Source organism: Sphaeramia orbicularis, chromosome 22, assembly GCF_902148855.1.
Source record: "Sphaeramia orbicularis chromosome 22, fSphaOr1.1, whole genome shotgun sequence".
NCBI lineage: Eukaryota > Metazoa > Chordata > Actinopteri > Kurtiformes > Apogonidae > Sphaeramia > Sphaeramia orbicularis.
Genome location: NC_043978.1, coordinates 20,537,118 through 20,562,862, shown reverse-complemented (window position 1 = coordinate 20,562,862; position 25,745 = coordinate 20,537,118). Strand labels below are relative to the sequence as shown.

General features: G+C 35.5%; 1 protein-coding gene across 3 annotated transcripts in view; it reads left to right on the top strand.

Moving 5' to 3' along the window:
• Positions 1-25,745, top strand: part of evla (Enah/Vasp-like a) — a 74,359-nt gene that overhangs the window by 25,031 nt on the left and 23,583 nt on the right. For all 3 annotated transcript variants that reach the window (XM_030126791.1, XM_030126790.1, XM_030126789.1), the window contains exon 2: positions 24,999-25,167. In XM_030126791.1, coding sequence (XP_029982651.1) covers positions 24,999-25,167 — 169 coding nt within the window. The remainder of the gene's footprint in view (positions 1-24,998; positions 25,168-25,745) is intronic.

The following is a 25,745-nucleotide window of genomic DNA, read 5'->3' as shown; positions in this document are numbered from 1 at the left end:
TCTCCACATTTTATGATAGACATAATAAACAAGAAAAAAACAACAACAACAAAAGACAGACCACAACAATTAGAGCATCTAGGTTCAAATTCCAGACAAACAAAATACAGACAGGTTCAGGACAAATTAGTATTATACAGGTTCAAGGAATTCTTTGATTAACATATACATTCCATTGGGTTTATTAAATTCGACCAATATAATAGTCAATATATAACCAAAATAAGTCACATCACCCTGTTACTGAAAAAAATAAACTAATAAGTAAAAAATAAAACCAGAAATTGACATCTTTTTGTCCCTTAGAAACTGTTAAACTATTGAACTGAATATGAAGTCAAACAGTGAATATCTTAATATATAATCTGACTCTGGCCTGACATCAAATTAACTGTAAAAAGGTAGTAATATTCATTTTCTAAGCTATTGTTTTCCCCAAAAAGTCTGTAATTTTAGTCGAGAAGCCTGATATTATCCATCCAAGTTGTAACGATACCAGTAGTTTGATTAATCAGTGTCTCTCTAGTTACAATATGCATTTTTGTGATTAAGAATGACATTTGTACCATTTTTACACACCTAGGCAGTGTGTTGGTGTAATAGTTGGCAGTTCACCTCAAAGCCAGAGGGTTGTAGGTTAGATTCCGGGTTAGACTCTGCCTTTCTACACCTTTTTTCTACCTGTGGGGGCTTCCTCTGAGTCCACTGGGTACCACAGATATCAGAAACAGGTATACATATGTTAACTCTCCTGTAATGATAATGTTAATCGCTAAGGTTTTGTGCTGTGTCTAAAAGGATGGGTCAAATGCAGAGGCTGAATTTTCGTAAGTCAACCTTTAACCTGAACCTATTTATAACAGAAGGTAAAACTGAGTGTCAAATGGGATAGTGTCAAAAAAACAATCAGAAACAGTACTCAACTTGGACACTTTATGACAGTGGTTCACAACCTTTTTTGACTCATGACCCCATTTTAACATCATAAATTTCTGGTGACCCCAGACATTCAAAAATGAGACATTTTTCTTTTTTTACTAAAATTAAATTGTTTTTGATTATGTAATAGTTAGCTATACTATGTTGCAAATAAATGATAATTTTAGATGACATTTAGTCTATATAATGTATATTATTTTGGACAGAGGCAGAAAAGCCAGGTGTAGATTACTGCACAAAGTGAGAATTTTATTTTCTTTGGTCAGGATATGTACAGTCAGTCCAGCTTGGATTTTCAAGGCTGGCAATTAATACTGAACAAACAATAACTCAAACTTTGAATTATGAAAGAGCTGCAGCATCTGAAACCGACCACAATGAACATTTGACAGATAAACAGTACCACAGTGTTTCAGTTTCACAGTTTGTCATGTCTTTTATGAATTTGGATTGTCTCTCTCAGCTCACTATATATTTTATATTTTTTATTAGTAAGGTTTTTTTTTTTTTTTTTATCAATTACTAGAAATTTCAGGCGACCCCATTTGAATTCCCGACCTGAAGGCTGAAAAACACTGCTTTATGAAGTTGACAGATTTCACAAATGTATTAGTTTTTCCTTATTCACTGACCATTTTATTGAAAAGATTAAACACAACTGATCAGACAACCAGGAATCTATCAAGTTTATATCACAACAGACTATGGAATTCACAAAATGTTTAAAAAAAAAAAAAAAAGCCCATCACACTGATAGTTACTCCATCCTTTCTCCAAGTCGTAGATTGCCAACTGGCGAAAGGGCCCCAAGTAAACATGCAGCGATGACGCTTATTTAGTGGACAGTTTGTCACTTTCTCATAAGGATCCAACTGTGCCTTTGTTGTAGACCATTGTACATAATGGTCTGTTGTAAAAACCAGAATAATCCATCTTTGTCAGAGGAAGAAAAGCCAGAGTCTTGGAGTTCAGTAGTTAAACCCAAAACAGACACTTTTACAGAGGTTTGAAGCCTTTTGTTGAGGATGTCAAAGATAGTGAGTTGAATATTTTTCCACTAATGAAACACTGGATATCCACTTGTATGTGTTTATGTAGCTGTTATTGTTTCTGATGCCACCTGTGCTTTATTTTAAGTTGAAATGACGTATTACCCATTTGCATCAGTGCATTATTCAGATATAGGTCATAAGGTCCAACCATCAGAATGTGTTTTATTGACAATCTCAACTTTTTCAAGCAGCTTTACATATTGATATTTGGTTACACCACACATTTTTTGACATCATCTCCCAAACATTCTCTGAAAATTGACATTTTATTAAGCTAATTAATCAGAAATCTATTCAAATAATTTATTTTAACCCATAAAGACCCAAATAGCCACTGGTGACCAAAAGCATCTACTGATCTAAACTGTTTAATACCTGTCGATCCACTAATCCTATCAATATATGTAAATAATTGGTGTAAAATGCAGTTTGTCATCTTTTCATAGTCATCAGATATGGCCCATTTGGACTCCAGAGGCTCTGTAGTTACCATGGAAACACCGTCATCTTCTACAACATTGATTCACCAGTAAAACCCTTAGAGTTGGATCAATGACAGTGGATGGAGATGCTTGTTTTATGTTCAAGTAATGATATATTTTGTTTAAAAAGTCACTTTTTCGTCAGTTTTCTCTTTTTCTGACCTAATAAAGCATGACTTTAATTCACTGATCATGTAGATGCTCATAAAAGCTCTGATTAAATATAGGAAAATATATGATTTACACTGAAAAAAACACAAAATACAGCGGATAATATTACAATAAATGGTGATAAATCAATTAAGAAGGATTAAATAGACAGAAAAATTCAGAAGCACTGGGTCTTTATGGGTTAAGAGATTGTTAAAATTTTACAAAAATGTGAGCATCACGTTAATGTGATTGGTTACAAGTATTATAGATTAGAGATCAGAGTTTTTTTTTTTTTTCATAGTCTGCTATAGTGCATGACTTTCAGAGGATTACACTTATCCATGCAAATCAACTGTTATTTTTGGTAGGGTTGAAAATTTAGTGCAGTAAACACCCAGTGGAGGATCTACATCAGTTTGTCTTTTATTCTGCTTTGAATGAGATAGTACATCTCAAGGGGTTTATGCTAATAAATTACAAACATTTGATTAATTTTCCTATTTATGTTAATGTTCAAGCAGAATTTTTTGAATGGAGTAAAAACTAGGGCGGCACAATATTGGAAAAAACTGACATTGCGATTTTTTTTAACCATGTGATATATATATATATATATATTGCGACATGAAAAAATACTCAGGAGGATATAACAGCTGTGTGGTGCCGATGTAAATGGTCAAACAAATTAGCTGTGTTACCTCTTTGCAAGGCACTATCAACACAGAACACGTGTTTCAATATCATCCTTCTTGTAGCTGAATTTCCAGGTAACTAACTTTGCTTTTCTTTTTGGTACCAAGTCTTCATTTACGGTGATTTTCTCTTGTTCGTTGCTCATTTTTCAATATTGTTACCAGCGACTCAGTCCAAACTGATTAAGAACGATTGTGATTGGTGGATCGCTGCGTGCAGTGTGTGTCCCATACCCTTAAAATTAACGAGAACACGTTGAGTTTGTTTTCCTCCTACATTGCAGGACCTGCGATGGGACTATTGCGCACACGTACATCGCGATGACGATGCTCAAACAATATATTGTGCAGTTGTAGTAAAAACTGAATTTAGGATGAAAAATCTGCAGCAAATACAATATACACGAGATGTTTAAAGTGTGAAATATAGTCACATAAAAGCTCTTCATGAATGTCTATGATTCTTCTGTAATTAAAAATGTGTTGCATCAAACATGGCAATAATTTTGCAATGCCTTGGGTTTCTTCCAGCCAAGATAACTAAGCTTAGTTTACTCACTTACAAATGAGCAGGCTTCACACTGTTTCTCAGCCATAAAGCTGCCTTGTGCTGTTTTAGTTCCTCCAGGCCTCCTTCCCTCCTTGTGCTTGTGAACAGTACTTTCCCCGTGGAGCAGATTAGAGGTCTTGTACAGGAGTTAAGTCCTGGTTAATTTAGATTTAAGACTGCAGTGAGGTAATGATCTGCCTGCATGCTCCTGTCTCTAATCCATCCAGTCAGACAGACCTCTTCCTTCTGCTGCGACCCCTGCACCCACCCAAACACAATCACACAAGCATCTATACTGTAAATGTATACACCCCCACCCAAATGCTATACAGGCGGTGGCTCTTAGACGTCCAGTGAACCTGAGAGGCTGTAATCCACATGTGTGCAAAATAATAACAGACATCTAACCGAATCCATACGCAGTAACCAATCTGTGTGTCTGTGTGTGTTTCTGTTGCCCTAAGTTGGCCTCCTACTAAAAATATCAGCGACTGTTATTTTGGGTGTATGTACAGTATGGGTACAATAATATACTGTGTGTGGGCGCATAATTATGTATTACCGTTCCATTTTGAAAAAGAGTGGCAGCACATGACAGCACAGAGGAAACAGATTTAGACTCACAAAAAGAGGCCATTTCAGGGAAGTCTGTCAGTCGGTAGGAAGAGTTTACACACCTCAAACTCAGCAGAAACTCACAGCTGATGATGAACAACCTAGAGCACAGGTGTCAAACATGCGGCCCGGGGGCCAAAGGGTCCGGTCCAGCCCTTGGGATGAATTTGTGAAATGCAAAAATTACACTAACATATTAACAATCCTTTTAGTTCAGGCTCCACATTCAGACCAATTCAATCTCAAGTGGGTCAAATCGGTAAAATACTATCATAATAACATATAAATAAAGACAACTCCAAATTTTTCTCTTTGTAAATGTAAATATTTTCATGTATTAACACTAAAACAAAGTATAATTTGACAAAAAATGTGAATAACCTGAAATGTCTTAAGACAAGTAAGTACAATTTTAATAATTTTCTGTCTGTTATTAAATATTTTGTGTGTTTGTAGATCCACTGTGATCTGTAACTTATAATGTACATGTGTAAATGATAAACTGAGGCAGAATATTGTTAAAATTACACTTATTTTGTCAGTTTGTTCATGTTATTCACATCTTTTGAAAGGATAGTTTGTAGATGTAAACCTTTCCATAATGTAAATTTACTTTTTTTGCTCTAAAACAGAAAAGTTTGGAGTTGACATTATTTATATATTATTATGTTATTATTATTTTACTGGTTCGGCCCACTTTAGATCAAATTTAGCTGAATGTTGCCCCTGAAATAAAATGAGTTTGACACCCCTGACCTAGAGCAAAAGGAACTCAGATTATTTTCAATGAAAGGACAAGAACAGATGTTGATTTTTGGATGATTGTGTTGTCTTGTCTTGGGCTTGTGGATGTTAACTACCTTCACTGAAAGGAGTCATATTTTGCTTTTATAAATGGAGTTATGCATTTTAAATCATTTCCCTGCGGTCTACAAAAACTGTAAATGCTCTGCTTGGGTCTGAATTCTTCATTAATTCAACTCCACAGGTCCATCTTCAACCCTATTTCTGAGTAATGACACCAGAAATGTCGTTTTGAGCGCTGGCCCTTTAAATGCTAATGCTATTTGACCTTGAAAAAGTAGATCATGGTGACCTATTTTCAATATTCTTCTGCTCTATGCCAAGATGCATCCACAGTATAAATATATTCTTCAGATAATGCGATTACATTGTTGAACAGACAGACGGACGGATGGACAGACGACAAAATGATTACAATACCCCTTTGGCCCAAAGTTAGCCGAGGGGTAAAACTGCTGAAAATCATCATGACATCTTCTGAAATCTACCTAAAAAGCTCTTTGGGAAAAATCCTAATATTGTGTACATTGACTTTTTAGTTTGGCTGAAGTCCCATTCAGTAACATGAAAGAGGTGGGGTTTGTTACCTGTGCTGGAGATTCACCTGTTTCAGTTTCAGATGTTAATCATGGTGTCCATCTTTATATACAGTCTATGGAAAACTAATGTTACTGTAGAAGAAAAAAATGGCCTCACTATTATCATGGATGTAGGTAACGCCAGCTAACACCAACAAACAGCTTCTACAAATGCAAATCTTAAATATTGAACCTGTAGAATATATTTTATAGGAAATTAACAATGGTAATGTAAAATGAAATTTTTAAATCATAAAAAAATAAGCTTAATAGTTGTTTAATTTGCAGAGAAAGCATAAACATCGATATTTTTGGTACATGAGACTAAGTGTATATCCCTTTGTGATGAAGAGTGGAAATTTCAGCTTTACGTTTACAAAGATTCTGTTGGGTTTCTGTAAATTGACTTAGAGTCTGGTTTTGACCAACTCTATATATAAAGTGTCATGAGATAACTTTTTTGTTGTGATCTGGCGCTATATAAATAAAATTTGATTGATTGAGTGATTTGATTGGTTTTCCCCTGTAGGTCGCTTTGGAAAAAAGCATCTGCCAAATGCATAAACATAAACAAATGCTGATGCAGAATTTGTGTAAAAAAAAAAAAAAAAGGAAAAAAAGTAGTTGTCAGTTTTTAAATTATTTTCAGCCACTACATTTAAAACGATGTTTAAAACTACGGTATTCAATAAATATAAAATATAAGGATAAACTAAGCCAATTATCAGTATGAATCCAAGATTTTGCTTAGATTGTATTATTTGTTTATCTATATTATCGTTTAAAACTGTGCCATCTTGTTATCTTGTTTAGTTTCTGTAACTTTCCTGTTTCAAAATAGGGTAGGCATAAATAAGCTGTTGCTTCTGCCTACACCTTTTCGCCCGTGTTTAATATAGAACTCCAAACTGTATGTATCTATGTATCATGTTTTGTTAAATGGACGAATAAATTACTTACTTACTTCAACTACTTCATCTTGGCTGACTTAAAACCAGTTATTTAAGAATCATGTACATTATTAATAATAATATTCAAAGAGCCTCAAAACATCAGGTAAAACATTTTGTGACTATCATTCCTTTTCTTTTTTAAAAACATAATTACTGAAACAAAAAAAATAAAAAATGGAGGGAAGACAGACTAAATGTTTTATGGTTGTTACAGGAGGGTCAGATGTGGCCCACGGGCCCCACATTGGGCTTCGCTGATTGTGTATTTATGTAACATAAGTGAGTAATAAAACCCTTTTTGACACCGACTGTGTGTGTGTTAGCCTCAGCACCAACCAGGGAAGCATAAAGCTGTTTGATGATCACTTCCACTGCACAGGAAGCCACAGCGGGTGCTTAACATTTTAGCTGACTTTCATTATACAGGAGGTTATGATTTTTTTGTGTGAGTTAATTGGTGTGAAATGAATTGATTAATTGCATAAATTAAGTGGCCTCGAGCTGCGCAGATCAACAGCTGCACCTCGAAGATGCAGCAAATAATCAGGGTTAATTTTCTTTATCTGTGTACGTGATGTGACTGGAGAAAATAACAGAGAGGAGGTGAAGGCTGTGGGTCTTAGACCACAGATCCACCGGGACGCCCCCATTCCCCTTATATTAAACAAGATTTATATGCAGCTCGTGTTTCTAAAGGCACATTCTTCAAAGCTTAAAGGTTTGGCAGTTCAGTTTCTCGGGGAGTTTTAATATTTTCCTACCCACTCACACAGCCAGTAGAGTGTTTCTGTTCTGCCATTGTATGCTGAACAGTGACTTAATTTTAGTTTTGCTCAATTTCATAAACCTCTACAGAATTCAGCATCTTCACTATGAAATTGCAGTTTCTCCAACAAAGAGGGTTTAATACTTTGTAATATAAAAACGGCAGTATTTCTCAAAGGTATTTCACACATTAAAGTTTTTCTTACAACATACTCTGTTACAGTTTCTACTGAAACTAGTTGCACAAGATGGAAAATCTACTTAGAGGAGCATTTACTTATAATGGTTATTGGTTCATAAATAAAAAATAAAGTGTGTTAATGGTCTACTTAAGCCTATTTGCATGAGACTAGTCTAACCTGTGGACCTCTGATTTGTAAATGAACCCCCATGTATGTGTCTCATACAGAATATTCACACATGATAAGCAAAGTCTGTTGTTTTCTTCAATTTACTGACATTATTTTTCTGTTCTGATGTTAAAGGCAGGTTCTCCACTTACAGATAACTGTTCAAAGACAGAAAAAGGTTCCTTGCTGTAGGTCAGTGTTTTTCAGCCTTGGGGTCGGGACCCCATGTGGGGTTGCCTGGATTTCAAATGGGGTTGCCTGAAATGTCTAGTAATTGATTAAAAAAAAAACAAAAAAAAAACTTACTAATAAAAAATATATGGTGAGTTGATAGAAACAGTCCCAATCCATAAAAGACATGACAAACTGTGAAGCTGAAACTGAAGCACTGTGGTACTGTTTATCTGTCAAATGTTCATTGTGGTCAGTTTCAGATGCTGCAGCTCTTTCATAATTCATAGTTTGAGTTCTTGTTTGTTCAGTATTAATTGTCAGCCTTGGAAATCCAAGCTGGACTGACTGTACATATCCTGACCAAGGAAAATAAAATTCTCACTTTGTGCAGTAATCTACACCTGGCTTTACTGCCTCCGTCCATAATAATATACATTATATAGACTAAATGTCATCTAAAATTAACATTTATTTGTAACATAGTATAGCAAACTGTCACATGATCAAAAACAAATTAACATTAGCAAAAAAATATTCTCCATTTTGAATGTCTGGGGTCGCCAGAAATTTGTGATGTTAAAATGGGGTCAGGAGTCAAAAAAGGTTGGGAACCACTGCTGTAGGTCTTATGCCTGTCATCCATCCATCCTTTCAGATGTTGCACCATGACAGATTTCAGTTTGCTCTTTCAGTGAACATCTTTATTATATGTGACATGATCCTCCTGGATTTACACCTAAAATATTCTTAAGACTTTTATTCGTCATCACCAGAGCAGCATCCTTTGACTTTAACCTGGAAATAGTCTGAATAAATATACGGAGATAACAAGAAATATTGCATATCCCACCAAATTACAAAGATTCCAGTTCAAACAGGACTAGTATTATCACTGTTTGTTTTTGCTGAATAGAGCAGGTAATTTGTGATGGAATTTTTGCCTCACAATTTACAGATGTGGCTGGTTCTCATGGGATTATGATCACAGACGACCTCTGCAGTTGTTCCAACAGGCCTGTGTCAATAAGGCTTTATCTACCTTTGACTGAAAAGGCTACTTGGCTACATAATAATCTTGTAGTTGATCAAACTAGCACTGAGATTCATCACTGATTAATCTATAAACCTGTTTTAGAATAACTGATCAGTTGCAGCAGGTCTATATGATGTTAGTACAGAGGTCTCAAACATGTGACCCGGGGACCAAAAGGTCCAGTCTGTCCCCTAGGATGAATCTGTGAGATGCAAAAATTACACAGACGATATTAATCATTTTAGTTCGGGTTCCACATACAGACCAATTTAATCTCAAGTGAGTCAGATCAGTAAAATACTAACATAATAACCTATAAATACTCACAACTCCAAATTTTTCTCCTTGTAAATATAAACATTTTCATGTTATTTTACTGTATTTACACTAAAACAAACAAACAAAAAACAAATCAATTCACAAAAATGCAAATAACCTGAACAAATATGAGTATTTTGAAATGTCTGAAGTGCAAGTTTACCAATATTCTGGCTGTTGTTAAATGTTTTGTATTTGTTTATCCACTGTGATCTGTATGTTATAATGTACATGTGTATATGATAAACTGAGACATAATATTGTTAAAATTGCACTTAGTTTTCTTGAGAAATGTCAGTTTGTTTGTGTTATTTACATTGTTTTAAGGATAGCTGGTAGATGTAAACATTTTCATCACATAATTTTACTTTTTTCGCTCTAAACCATAAAGGAAAGTTTGGAGTTGACTTTATTTATTTATTTGTTTGTTTGTTTGTTTGTTTGTTTGCCATTTGCACAGATACATCACAGTATAGGTACATTGGAATTCTTGTGCATTTCTCTGAGTCACGGAATCCAAAGAAAAAAAGACATGAACAAGAACAGAAACAAAACATAAACACAGCTAAAACATGTAAAAACAGTTATTGCACAAACACAAATACACACTTGTAAATAGAGTACTGTATCAGAAAAAAATAAAAATAAAATAAAATTACTGGAAGGTAAAAACAAGTTATTGCACATTTGAATTAAAGTACTAGGAAGTAGAACAGGTTATGGCACATTCAATTAAAATAAAATACCAACAAGCCAAAAACTTAGGCTCAGTGTGGCCCTTGACACCCCTGTGTTTGAAGAAGGACATCCCCAAGTGTCTTAAAGATACTGAGTAGAGGAAAGAAAGCAGAAAATAACTGTATTTAATTTTCTGTAAACTGGCTCAGAGTCTGGTTTTGACCAACTCTATATATAAAGTGTCATGAGATAACTTTTGTTGTGATCTGGCGCTACATAAATAAAATTCGATTGATTGAGTGATTTGCTTGGTTTTCCCCTGTAAGTCGCTTTGGAAAAAAACGTCTGCCAAATGTATAAATGTAAATGTAAGAGGCAGGAGTGAGCGAATTACAGAAAGTAAAACTGCAGTTCAAGAAACAAACCCTTGAAACTTGATCTTCCAGTGATTTTCATCCGAACTTGGTCATAATACTGTGATTGTAACATTGGTAGAACATGAACAGGCCTTTGCTGACAGTTCATTTCTTTCCAGCTTTGGTTAATCCCAAGTGTTTTTAACATTTAGCTTTTAGCGCAGTAAACAAAGGAGTAATGAATCTGAACTGCTGGGCTGTGTTGAATGACTCACCGTTTGTCCGGGTCTGTTCGGGTGCCTTCCACTGTGAACCAGCAGGATGAAACAATTACCCCGGCAACAAAAGCTAATTGCCATGATAACAGAAGCCCTGGCCTCGGGTACTACCCAGAGAGGACGCCTCGTACAGCACGCCACACCAAACCCAGGATGTAAACATGAATCTGTACACTCCTGCACCTTAAGAAACACGAAACCACCTACTGTTACTGATGTATGCGCTGGTTATTTGGATCAGGTTCTGTCGTTCTTTGTTCTATTCTGGAGTTTTCTGCTAATGCACTGATCCTGGAGGGAAAACACACAGCCACAACACTTAGAATGTATAGGATTTGTGCGGAGGTGGGTGCAGATGAGGGGGGCACATATGTCTAACCATCTGTGGAGGGAATCACTTTGCTTAACTCAAAGGCCTGGGAATGTGGCCTCCTTTCACTACTTGCCTATGAGGCTTATTTGACACAAGGAAGCGCTCAGTGTGGCAGAAGCCTTCATATCCCCTCCGCTCTTGTTTTTCTCCCTGGCGTCTATTCATCTCACTGGTGCTCTGTACTCCTTCTATTTTTCCTTCTCCTCAGGCCATCTTTTGAGGTGAATATTATTGAGAAATCTGCTTAGTCCAGCAAAAACAAGGTGCAAATCTCAGACAGGAGCTATGGGCCAGATCCTGTCAAGCTGATCCTTTTTTCCAGGAATGAAACAGACGTTAAATTCAGAGGACACGTGTTTCCTCTGTAGCAATACGAGCATATGATCGGCTAATACAAATAAGTTTTGGTCTACAGATAATCCACCCTCAGAACAACATTGTAAATATTTGCCCTTGCCTTGTTAGCTTCTCAGCGTGTGGGGGTGGGGAGGTGGATTGGTGCACATGCATTTTTAAAGATGTAATTTAAAGAATGCACAAGGGAGGAAATACCAGCAGGTATAAACCTTCAGAGGATTGAAGAGGGAAGCTGCTCAAATTAGTCAGCTGGAGATCATGCAAATCTTCTGCATGTTTGGAAACATCTGTTTATATCACTTTGGTGGTGGAACGGTGTAGTGCAGTGGTTCTCAAACTTTTTACAGTGGAGCACCCCCTGAAATATACTTTTCGACTCAAGTACCCCCAACTCTTGATTCAGCATTTTTGATTGAAAAAAATTAGGCAAATTTTTTTTATATTATCAAAACTTTTTAAACAAACAACATATATTAACTGTAATATATATATATATATATATATATATATATATATATATATATATATATATATATATATATATACATACAAAACACATTTTTTAAAGTAAGTTTTGTGTGTAAAATATAAACTGAAAAGTGCCCTCTTTCATTGATAAGAAAAATAAATTAATTAACCTTCATCAAAAAAAAAAAAAAAATGCCTTAGCTATTCAGATAAAGTCATTTTGAATAATATAAAATAGAAATGTTCTTAAAATGTCACCAAAGCTTAAACAAGATGATTGACAAAAACTATTATATGAATGTATTTATTGTGTTTTATATTTCAGCATTAATTCTCATTATTTATTTTGAATTCGGTACACAATGACTTATTTAATGTATTTTTCCCTAAACATTTCAAGTACTCCCTGGGTTTCTTCCAAGTACCCCTGAGGGTACGTGTACCCCACTTTGGGAACCCCTGGTGTAGTGTTTATGATCGGAGTGTTTTTGTGTTTAATTTAGAGCTTGGATAGAACATTGTGCACATATGTAGGTGAATTCTCCTGTCGGTGTCCCTGACCGTAGTACTGTTGAACTTCTGGAGTGAGTCCATGAACACCTTGAATGGCAGCTCACTGCTCCTAATCCACTAATCCAAATAAATTGAATGTGCTACATGCTAATGCAAATGTCAGACTGAGTTCATAGTAAAAAAAAAAGTGAGTTAAACTTTAACATGTAAAAGTTTACTGTGTGATATTTAGTGACATCTAGTGATGAGTTTATAGACTGAAACCAGCTGTGCCAAATATGTCAATTGACTGATCAATTATTTTTGCACATCCCTGTTCCTGTCCATACAGATGAAGTAAGCAATGGTAATGCAACTTAAATGGGTCATATTTTGCTAAACCCACTTTTATTAGTCTTTGGTTCATTTATTTGTGTATTTGGACCCTAATAGTTCAAAAAGTTTGAATTTGAACCCTCCAGGTGCTGCAAACATACTGGACAAATACCACAAAGAAGAGTAAAGTCTTTTGAGAAGAAGAAGAAGAAAGTAATAACAAACATAGAGACGACAGAGGCAACACTAATGTGATACTAATGTTGCAGTGTTTTTGTTGGTAAGGTTTAAAAGGTAAGCTTCAGCAGGTAGAGAAAAGAGAAATGAGTGATAGGTTTCGTTTTCACTTCCGCTGGCGACGGTCTTTACTCCCGGTGGTATTCTCTGTTTGGGTATGCATCTGCCAGCACCTGGAAAACAGATGGCATGTACGCAGAGGACGGACTGAACGCTGCGTCCGTTTCTGTCTATGTCTGTAACGTTACTGTCAGTCAGCGTTACTTTTATCACCGTCATTTATTTTGAAAAATCTCCACACTCTTCCCACTCCCCACACATTATTCCACCGCAGCGTACCTGCTGCACTGAACTGTGAATGTCACATGGCCGTAAGTGGTATTGGTGCATTTGTATCAGATATCTTTTATGAGTACGAATACGAGTACACACACTGAGTATCGGAGCCGATGCCCGATACTTGTATCGGTATCGGTGCATCCCTAATGACATAATTGTTTATCAGCAGCAGCGGTTGTAGTAAAAACTGAAAATATGTCCAAACTTCAAGCTGAATACCTAAAATGTTCAGTTGTTGGTTGCATTAACGAACACAAGTGGCTGAACGGGACAGAACAGCACAGTTAACAACCTGGAGGGGGCGGGGCGTGAAGTGGCTCATTTGCATTTAAAGGGCCAGCGCTCAAAACCACCTTTCTGGTGTCATTAGTCAGAAATAGAGTTGACACACACACGCACAATAACACACTTGTAAATAGCCCTTTGTTTGCACCCATCTTTGTTTTGCTTAATGTCTATGTCTTATGAATTCTCTTTTGTTTGTTTGTCTTTGTTACCCCGTCACAATATGTTGTCGAGCTCTAAATAAATTTTTAAAAAAAAAGAAAGAAATAGGGTTGAAGATGGACCTGTGGAGTTGAATTAATGAAGAATTCAAACCCAAACATAGCATTTACAGTTGTAGACCACAGGGAAATTTTTTAAAATGCATAATTCCATTTAAAAAAAGCAAAATATCACCCCTTTAACACTTAAAACCACTTGCTATAAAATGGAAAAATGAGAAGATCTCTGTTCTGAACTGTCAAATCATGATGGAGAAGATGACCCACTTCTTCTGTAGATTAAACCATTCATTCTAAGGGAATAGAAACAAAAAGATGCTTATTTCAGGTTATTATACACTGATCAGAACATAATTCTCAGTACTTGATTTCATTTCTGGACTAAATCCCACTAAATCTTATCAATTGGATTTTTAAACTGTGCAAACTGAATTTCTTGTTTGATATTTGCCTAAAATTAACTTTCTTTTTTGTGAGGTGAACTATAAAGAGTTGATTTCTAAAACTGGACCCTGATTCATTCTGGTCGGAACATCACTTTGATTCATCACATTAACATTAATGTCACTGATTGTGAATTTTAGCGGTACCTGACCTTTTTCAGATTATGCCATATCGCCTGATAACAAACACAGTCACTCAGTGTTCTTTGCGTGTTCCGCCTGTCATTAACTCTTTTTTTCTGCTGCGTATCCATTCAGTATGGAGCATATGAGGATCTTTGGATGTTTTTGAGCTGGAACCGGCAGCTGGGATGTTAGCAGTCATCATGTGCTTTATTGTGCTTTGTCTCCTTTGTGTCATGTGACCAGGAGAATCCACCACCCTCAGTAACCAGATCACACATTCAGCCATTAAGTCACAAGTGGAGAACAGTCTTTGAACTCTGTTGCAGTTTGAGGGTGTATTTTAATGATCAAGGAACTGAAGAAGTAAAGCTAGACCATCATCACTTTCCCCTTTTGTGTTTTTCTCATGATGTGTGATGAAGCAACATATATGCAGAAGTAAAAGACCAACTACCCGCTTAATTTCTGACGGTTGGAGGGAACTGAAAGTGTCAGCATCAGGCTGAAGGCACCCATCCCTGTAGCCCAAACTGCTCCAGAAATAGGGCCTGTTTTTGTAAGAAGATCCATCACTGAGATGCAGCCACCTCCCTCCTCCCTCTCTTTCTTTTCCCAGTGAGACTTCACTGGTCTGTCGGGTATTTGAAGTGGTGAGAAGTGTCAGTTATATGATTAGAGAGTCTGTAAAGTTATTTAGGAGCATACAAAACATGATGTCTCTACTTATGCCTTATGGTTTTGCATTTAGAATAGGAACAAATTATTATCACAAAACTTGTCTTCCTTTTTTTCATCTTGGCTTGAGAGAATAACACAGGAAAACAGATAAACCCATAAAGACCCAGTGCTACTTTTGGGGCGGTTCCATGATATTTCTTTTCCTCTATATTTAACTTTTCTTAAAGGAGTGATATTTTGCTTTTTTAAATGGAATTATGCATTTTCAAACATTTCCCTGTGGTATACATAAACTGTAAATGCTCTGCTTGGGTCTGAATTCTTCATTAATTCAACTCCACAGGTCCATCTTCAACCCTATTTCTGAGTAATGACACCAGAAAGGTGGTTTTGAGCGCTGGCCCTTTAAATGCAAATGAGCCACTTCATGCCCCACCCCCTCCAGGTGGCTGATTGTGCTTTCTGTCCCATTCAGCCACTTGTATTCGATAATACAATTAACAACTGAACATTTTAGGTAACTGGCTCGAAGTTTGGACATATTTTCAGTTTTTACTACAACCGCTGCTGCTGACAAACAATTATGTCGTACTCGGAGAAATGTTCATCGAAAGTCTTGACCTTATATGTGCAAGTGTCATGATGTAACTAGTTATAAAACGTAACAAATTAAGCAGGAATTAAAACGGGTTGTAAAAACCCACTCGATTTTTGCCAAAATGAATATAAAGATAGCTTTGCAGCTATTAGGGTCCAAATACACAAATAAATGAACCAAAGACTAATAAAAGTGGGTTCAGCAAAATATGACCCCTTTAAGTGATTTATCACCATTCGTTATAATATTATTCTCTTTATTTTGTTTTTTTTTTCAGTGAAAATCAGGTATTTTCCTATATTTAATTCACTGATCATGTAGATGTTCGTAAAAGCTCAGATTAAAGTTGAAGGTTATTATATCAGACACCGAGAAAACTGAAGAACAAGTGACTTTTTCAGTAAAAGTATATCATTACCTGAACATAAAACAAGCGTTTCCATCCACTGTCATTGATCCAACTCCATGGGTTTTACTAGTGAATCAATGTTGTAGAAGATGACGGTGTTTCCACGGTAACTACGGAGCCTCTGAACGTCCAAATGGGTCATATCTGATGACCATGAAAAGATGACAAACTGTATTTTACAGCAATTATTTCAACGTATTGATAGGATTAGTGGATCAGAAGTTATTATACAGTTTAGATCAGTAGATGCTTTTGGTCGCCCGTTGCTGTTTGGGTCTTTATGGGTTAAGGATCAGAGTGTCTTTTTTTTTTTTTCTTTTTTTTTTAACCTTCTGTTTATTGGATTTTTTCACAGATAAAAACAAAGAGCATAGTTCTGTTGTTTGATCCAAAAGTCAAACAAATAGACAAACAACATGCGGAACAAACCCACCACCACTGGCACACATCCCCTCCAGATTACAGGAAAGACAAAAATAAATAAATAAACAGTAAATAAATGCAAAATAGAAGTACAAAATTCCCCCTTTAAATGTTACATAAATAAATAAGTAATAATAGTAATGATAAATCAAAACTGCTAAGGCATACCAATACTGTATAATACAATACTCAGTCAAAACAAACATGACAGATTGTACTATTAACATAGATCAGAAAAGGAGTCCATGTTTTTTCAGTTGTGTTAGAGGCTCCAGCTAAAGTCAATCCAATTTTTTCCAGTTTGAGAAAATAGAGCACCTCCTTGATCCATTTTGAGAAGGTTGGTGGAGATGAGGATTTCCACTTTAACAATACAAGCCTCCTGGCCAATAACGATGTAAATGCAATCAAGTCCTTATTAACAGAGGAACATTTAAGTGGAGCAGGCACAACACCAAACAGAACAGTCAAAACATTAGCAACAATTTTCTTTCCAGTTACCGTTGATAAAGACTTAGACTTTATTTGTCCTAGAGGGGATATTTGTTTCCATATGACTGTACATAGAAACTGTCACAAAAACACACACATCGACATCAAAACACACACATCAACAACAGATAGAAAAGAAAAGCACACAAAAAAAGGCAGACATATCACAAAAACACTTAGTTGTGGCGGACATGGCGACAGGTATGGGAAGTCAGCGGGGTCTGTTGTTTAAAGTGGCTATGTCTGCAGGGTAGGGATGTAACGATCATTATGACCAAAATTATCATGGTTATCATTATTATCACAATATTGTTGAAATTGTGCTCAGAATGTTCAAAAAGTACTTATACACACACTGATGTAATTTAACAAAGTTGTATTTTGAATAAAATAAAATAAAATAAAATAATAGGCACAATGTACTTTCTGTTGGCAGAAATATTCAAATATTAACATGTAAACATCAAACATACAAATGTTCATTAAAGATGTCACCTTATGGCCATTGTTTGACCATTTTCCACATCAAGTTTGAGTTTTAGTTTCTTTTTCAGAGATAGATAGGTAGGTAGGTAGGTAGGTAGGTAGGTAGGTAGGTAGATAGGTAGGTAGGTAGGTAGGTAGGTAGGTAGGTAGATAGATAGATAGATAGATAGATAGATAGATAGATAGATAGATAGATAGATAGATAGATAGATAGATAGATAGATAGATAGATAGATAGATAGATAGATAGATAGATAGATAGAGAGCAAACTGGCATGCGCGCCTGAAATGCTGCTGCTTCTCCAGGAAATGAGCAGTACCTTGATTTTTCAAGTGCGGTAATCAAACACGGTTATCATGATAATTACAATTTAAACGGTAACACTAACCGACGGGAATTTTACCGCGGTTTATCATTATACCAGTAATCGTTTCATCCCTACTGCAGAGATTAAACTCCCAAAGCATCAAAGATTTCAGACCAGAATTTATTTAAAGACTCTAGTTTTTGAGGAACTTTACGTTCACATCTGCTTCTATGACAAATGTGTTTCCTGTTTGATTTATTGTGTAACCATTTTCCAGTCATCCGCATCCACATTCACTCTTGCTTACTTTTTGCCTGCATGCGACATCTGGACATGTCACACAGATTATACCAAACCATCTTGTTAAATGTGCGGTTCGACAACATACACAAAGTCTGTCTTGGAAACGTTGTCGTGAATAGATTGAGTCCTGATAACTCGCATATAATAAGGCGGTTTCCTTTGCTTGACAGCAGTTGTGTGTTGGGGACTGATGGATATTTGACAGAGGCAGCTTGGATGTAATTGTGGGAGGTTGTTGCTGAAATCCATCTGTCAAGTCGGCTTTAAAGACCTCTCTCGCAGGAGCTCCATGACGTGTGGTGGAGTTTATACTGAGACTAGGTGCAGGCTTATCACACTCAGATCCTGATGATGAAAAGTCTTTGGTAGAAAAGGCTTCAACTTAAAATGGGAGTGTGTTAAACTTCAGCACTCAGGTTTTAACCCTTAGGAGTCCACGGCTAAATCACTGAATCACATGACATTTTCAACACGTCGTAGCGTCGGAGGTCAGTCATGTAGACCACTGGGGATAATTGCATTTGCTTATGCAATTGCATTCAAAAGTGCGGACTTGAAACACTCTCCCACTTTTCATTTGATGTTGATAGAGTGAATACAACTAGAGATATGATGGTATGAAAGCGGAGCAAACAAGCGATAATGCGTTATTATAGCGATATAAAGCAAGCGTTGTATTTCATACCATACTCACTGAATGAAGTATAAAGCTCATTGTATTATGGTATCATCACCTTTTCCCCTTTAAATTTAAATTTCTTTACTAAATGGTCGAATGTTGAAACAAAAACAAAAAAAAGAGCATCATTCATATGTAGTTAGGGGTGTGTATCGGCAAGAATCTGGCGATATGATATAAATCAGAATACCAGGATCACAATATGATATATCACAATATATCATGACACTGTTGAAAAAGCAATTTTTTTGTTTGTTTCTTGTTTTAAAATGATTATTTACTGGAAGAATTGAATTTCACTAGAAATATGCACAAATACTAAACACATTTTTTTTAATCACAACAGGATCTAATGCTTTATCACAAAATGTTCCTGCGTTAAAACTTAAATTAGGTTTTACAGACATTACAGATTAAGATCCTGCTCAAATGTTCATATTCTATTAGTACATAACTAACATCATAACATTACTTTTATGCAATCCCAAACAAAGGAACTAACATCTGCCTCTCAGACAGTACAAAGTGCTTTTAGGATCCTTCAAATAACCATTATTTAATGAAACAGGGTTAAATCATAATAAATAAGATATAAACAATAAAGAAAAACAAAAAAAAAAAAGTATATACCTAAAAAAAAAAGTATATACCTAAAAATATCAATACAGTACTTTTTAATATCGATACAGTATTGTGAAATGAAATATTGTGATATATCACAGAACCGATATTTTCTAACACCTCTATACAGTGTAAGGGGCGGGACTTCAGCTCTCTATTGTTTTGAACTAGAGACACCTAGTGGTAGATATTGATATCATGCATTTAAGCCTTATTTCTAAAAACAAGTACTGGATTCATTTGACTTATTTTGTACATTTTAGACAAATGTAGTAAAAATGTGATTAAATATTCAGAGATGCTGGAATAAAGTGACGGCTCAAGGAATTTATGATCTGAATATGAACATGAGGGCCCCGGAACTTGCAAAATCTGACATAAAAAGCTATTTATTTAGGACTATGATCGTGCAGAGTTGGACTGTAGGCAATAAAAGTGTTGCTGTCTCATCACTGCAGTTATTTGAGGCCGTTCAGATGTCTGCGAGGGAATCGGAGAGCAGGAAAGTGAAAGGAAGCCGTCTGAGGCTGAACCATGTCAGGCTGAGCGTGTGTGTGTGTGTGTGGGGGGGGGGGGGGGGGGGGGTGCTCTCAGGTGTCACGCTGTCTTTCTCCTGAAGAGTGACACATTGAGGGAAAGGTTGTCAGAGGAGGGGGGGTCACGTGCTGACATTTGAATGTGACCGGTGTCCTTAGAGCTCAGGAAGTGAATCCCACATCCTGTTAAAGCTGATTGAAGACACTGTGTGTTAATGTACAGTATTTATGTACAGTATCTGTCACATATCTGCCTTTATCATAAGTATTATTCATTGTAAACGTTGGTTTTAAGCAGTTAAATTCTTCCTGGATAATAATCACACTGAATTCATGGAGATTTATATGGATGCACAGATTTATCAACTATTTATCTGTTGAATTATTTTAAAGGTTGTTCCAGAAATTTGTATAATTGAATTTGCACTCATTCAATAATATTAATAATAATTATGGATTAGATTACTTTTCAGAGCACCCAAAGCGTTATTACCTTATTGATCCATTATTCATTCACTGGTGGTGGTAAACTATAAACTACACCTGTATCCACATCTGCCCTGGGGCAGACTGATGGAAGTGTGGCTGCCAGTTTGTGCCAAATGGCCCCTCCGACCACCACTGAACATTCATATGTATTCATACACCAGTGTAAGTGACAGGCAAGGACACAACAGACTGACTAGGACATAGCGGGATTTGAACCGCAAACCTTTTGGTAATTGGATGACCAGGTCCTATAACCCGAAGTCACATATGGACTTTCATTTGGTGCCATGACCTTTGACCTTGAGCGACCTTGAAAGGTCAAACATAAGGTCATCTATGTCCTGATTTCTAGAAACTTCTTTTCCATAATCGTCAGCCAGAATCGATTCAAATTCATAGCAGAGGTTCCTTGGGGCAAAGTCTACCAAGTTTGCTCAGAGAATTGAGAAATATTGATTTTTGAGTTTTTTATGAATTTTTTTAATTTTAAAAATCCCCATTGGCTTATAATGGGACAAATTTCAAAGTACTATAACTTCAAAACAATTGAAGATATTAATATAATTACTACTGGCAATAGATAGGAAGTCACATATGGGTTTTCATTTTGCGCCATGACCTTTGACCTTGAAAGGTCAAATGAATGTCAATCAATGTCTTTAAATATGCCGTTGGACTACAGGACCCTTGATCCTATTTTTAATAAAGATGTGCAAGATGACCAACAGATCAAATGTTATGGATGATTTATGATTTTGATTACCTGTTTTCTGGTCACATGAACTGAAGACAAATCATTATTGAAATATACTCTGTCTTTATTAAAACTGTATGTCATATACAACTGGAGGAACGTTTTTCGTGTAATATGTTTTAAGAAACGGTTTGCATAAAATATTTGCTCAGCAAGAAAGCACTCCTGTGAATGTCCTCGATATTACAATTTTCAGAAAGCAAAACCTAAATTAATGGAACTTATTCAATATATATTGGCCTGTTTATGAACAAATGGGAAATTTTTTAATTTTTCGCTGACTTTGACCTTGAACTGAGAACAGGTAAAATCAGGAAATCACACAGAGAAAATCACTGTGATTTGTCTTAAATTGTAGATTTTGGAAGCTAAGAGATAAACATACAAACAGACTAGTACTTGTATTTGTAGAACCGTCTTGTTAAAGGTTAATGTCACCGTTAAATGCCCTGTAACAGTGAATAAAGTGATGCACAGGGATGCTTTGAGTGTCCTCAGAGCTCTTTGGTTTCACATTCTCAGGCTTTAGCTTCAGATCCCAGCTCCCCGAGGTATGGAAAGTGAAAATTTGAGAAGCGTTTAGTCTCTTCATGGATTCTGTTAGAAGGGTTAGCCTCACCTCTGCAGCTCCACATCACCTCTCCAGCTGCTGCTCACACCTTCAGGCCTTATCACACAGAACATAAACACTCCAGTCAGTTTAGTGCCTGAACCGTTGTGTAGAATTCAGTGTCCAGATGAGCCTTTTATTGATGCTCTTTTCTTCTGTGTGACGAGTGATTTTTGGTCCCAAACTGGATCCACATTTGTTTTTAACGCAGCGTGTCATTACTCGATACGCCCCGCTCTCATCTGCCCTGATGTCTTTGAACGCACCATAATGATCCCACCGCACCACAGTAAAGGCCCAGGAGGGAAAGGGGAATTCCACAGGGTTAGCATGATGCTCGCTTATATAGCTTTTAAAAATGTCATCGTATGTCTGCACGTATGATTCCTGCTGTGGTGGTTCGTAGTAGGTGTGGTTCCCTCGTGACCCTCGGCTAACCACATAATTACTCTATAATTTAGTCCTATTGGTTTGATTTTATTGACCAGAATCACATTTACACTGTGAATTAACAGCACAGTAATAGAGCTTTAACTACTTTCTAGAGCACAGATATTCTGCCTTTTATTGTTTTTTTTAAATAATTTAGTAATTTATAATACTTAGTTTTTTTCTAATGGGCCCCTCTTGTTATTTTAAGAACTCACTATGATATTTCTGCCTTAACCCACAAAGCTCTATGTGACTGGTCTGTATAACATTAGAATGAATGAACAATTTATTTCAAATATTAATCTTGCCAGCAGTGTGTGAAATTTGAATAAGCATCAATTTTTAATCAGAAAGGAGCAGGAAGAGGCTAAATTCACACCTGCCCCACAGTGCTGTTGTGTTTTTGTTTTTTATTCAAATTTTTATTCAAAACAGTCTCGTAACATATTATACAGGACATCATTCGTACAAAGTACACTTGTCTTTTTTTTTTTTTTTTTTTTTTTTAAAGAAAAAAAGATGTCAATATTGCTCACTGAAAGGAAGAAAATGAAAAGGAGAAAAAAAAAAGATAATTTGTGAATCTTTGTCGCATGAATATTGTCATATAAATATAGACGTTGCAGTGCGATACATAACAGGAGGAATTTGTGAAGATCAATGCTTTTCATGGTCATTTTTAACATGAATAGTAACAAAGATTATATTTATAAACAAACATATTTACATTTACTTGCATGCATTCACATTTATCTACATGTATAAATGATTGTGAACATGTCCATGAAGCGCACACATGCATTACGTTGTGTTTTAATGTCATATCTGTACAATACAAACATCTACATACTTCACTTAATATAATAATTCAAGTATCCAATCATGCAAATACAGTTTGCCTATTTGTCAGGAAGTAAATGTCGACACTCACAGGCTGCAGAATTTATTATAAATTTAATAATTTCCTTCCTTTTCTATTTTTTTTAATTCCCTCAGTGCATAAATTGACATATACAACCATAGTATAACCATAAAACCATTCAATATTTATCACTTACAGCGTTTTCCCTGTCATTATGCGGCTTAAGCACAGCACTTAAGCCAGTCTGTGCAACACATAAGCCAAATTAATGTCAGATCAATGTCAGGAACATGAAACATATCAGAAAGACTTTTCCCAGATCAAATGGTTGTAGTTTTCCCCTAGTGGTCGTCTTCAGCAAGTTATGCCTTAAAGCTTTATGGATGTTATTTTTTTTTACTTTCTGCTCTCATCTTTTGCACACATATAGTGATATTAAAGGTCCAAAATAGAGTAACATTTAATATTTTTAATAAAAATGTCAAATTTTATTGCAGTAGCAGCCCTCAAATGGACACTTTGGTGCCAGAGTCTCCCACAAACCTTACGATATGAAAGATATTTATGGTAAAAATGCTATTATGGCAGCTTTCTTTCTCAATTATGAAATGGACAAATTGATTTAAGCTCTGATTTATATGATACTTTTTGCTGTTTTGTCTGTTGTCTGTGTTTGTCATCGATTCATTTTTAGAGCAGAACTAGAATTTTAGAATATTTTTAGTATTTTTCTAGTAAACTTCTTGAGTCCCCCTACTGTCAAACTAAGCTAACACTACTAACAAGTGCTATTTTTTTTTTTTTTTTAGGAGGGATATGATTCTGCATCTGTTCTAGTCAGGTCACTGCAGAACAACACATTTTTTGTCTGAACAAGCTATTAATCTTCAATGTGCTTACAATGTGTAATTGTAACAGACTTAGATTTAGACAGACTTTATTGATCCACAAGGGAAATTACTTGGTCACAATAGCTCAAAAACACTCTTGAAAAAACACTAGCCAAAAAAAAAAAAAAGGACAGTGTGAAGAGATAAAATCAAAAAGTATAAATAGAATACACTAATAAAGCAGAAAAAAATATATATCAGATTTACATATGTAAAAATCTATAGGAAATGGAAGTAAATAATAAAGTAGAAGAAAAAACATCAGATTTTTTTTTTTTTTTTTTTTTTTTGTTTTACATACATTTTCTGTACTTTATTATATTTGTTGAATGGAATATTTGAGATGGAGATTCTGACCCATAGACTGAGGACTCAAGAAAAGCAGTGTCATGATAATTGGGAGAAATGGACAATTTTTATTTCAGCATCACATTACTAAAACCAGTTGTTAGTCACAAAGGTTTTTAATGGTTAGTGTATCCCAAATGTCTCTCATGTTTGTATTGTACAGAAATCAAACAACAAAAATAAAGTAAAAAATAAAAAAAAAGATAAATAAAAGAAATTATTTATATATATATATATATATATATATATATATATATATATATATATATAAAAATACTGTTTCTACTGAGTGCTATAGTTTTTATATTTCTGTATATATTTTTAATACCTCTCCTTATGCTGCTTTCACCATCTTGTCATACCTTTTAAGATCTTGTCATAGATCTTACAACAATATATGAAGACAAAACAAGCAGCTTTTATACATTTCAACTAAATCAGTACAGTATCTTGTTGTGTATAATAAAATAAAATTCAAGTTTAATGAATAACAAGTTCAGCAACGATTTCAGTGCAAATTTAGAGGCAGTCACGTTGACCAAATAAAGGTTAAATAAGAAGCTAAAACTAAAATGTTATCCACTGATGGCATTTATTAATTAATAATCTCTTTCTTTGTCTCTTTTCCTTCAGTGAACAAAGCATCTGCCAGGCGCGGGCCTCAGTAATGGTCTACGATGACGCCAGTAAGAAATGGGTGCCCATCAAACCTGGACAGCAGGGCTTTAGCCGCATCAACATCTACCACAACACTGCCAACAACACCTTCAGAGTGGTGGGCGTCAAACTGCAGGACCAGCAGGTGAGAGATTCAGAGGAACAGCAACGAACCATCACACACTCCACCACAAGGGGAACATTCTGCTGCATTAATGTAACTTCCGGTCTCTGCTTTTAAGGCTTTTCATGGAATTCACAGGCAGGTTTTGTTACTCAACATCCTGCAAAGTGAGGGTTTAATGGTTTTTACAGAAGATAGTTTTGTCCCAAATCAGTATGAGGTGTCATTTAGGAAAGGAAATTACAGGATGACAACCCCAAACGAGATAAAATGAATAAATATCACAGATATGATGTTTTACCATCATATCACAACCATCAGTACAGTTAGTATTATGTTTGTCAACTGTAATGAATGAGTTTTAGGTAAATTAATAGCAGAAAAACTAATAATTGTTTCCAGAAGTACCTCAACTTTTACAGTTTCTTTGATATTACAGTTTAATCTAAAGTTTCGAATTTTATTTGGTTATTTCATCCTATATTATTTTATTAGGTTGTAGTTTTGTTGCGTATTAGCATTTTACATTTATTTTATTTTTACTTATTTATCCAGGTTTTTATTACTCTGGCCTCTTTTATATAATCATTTCAACATGT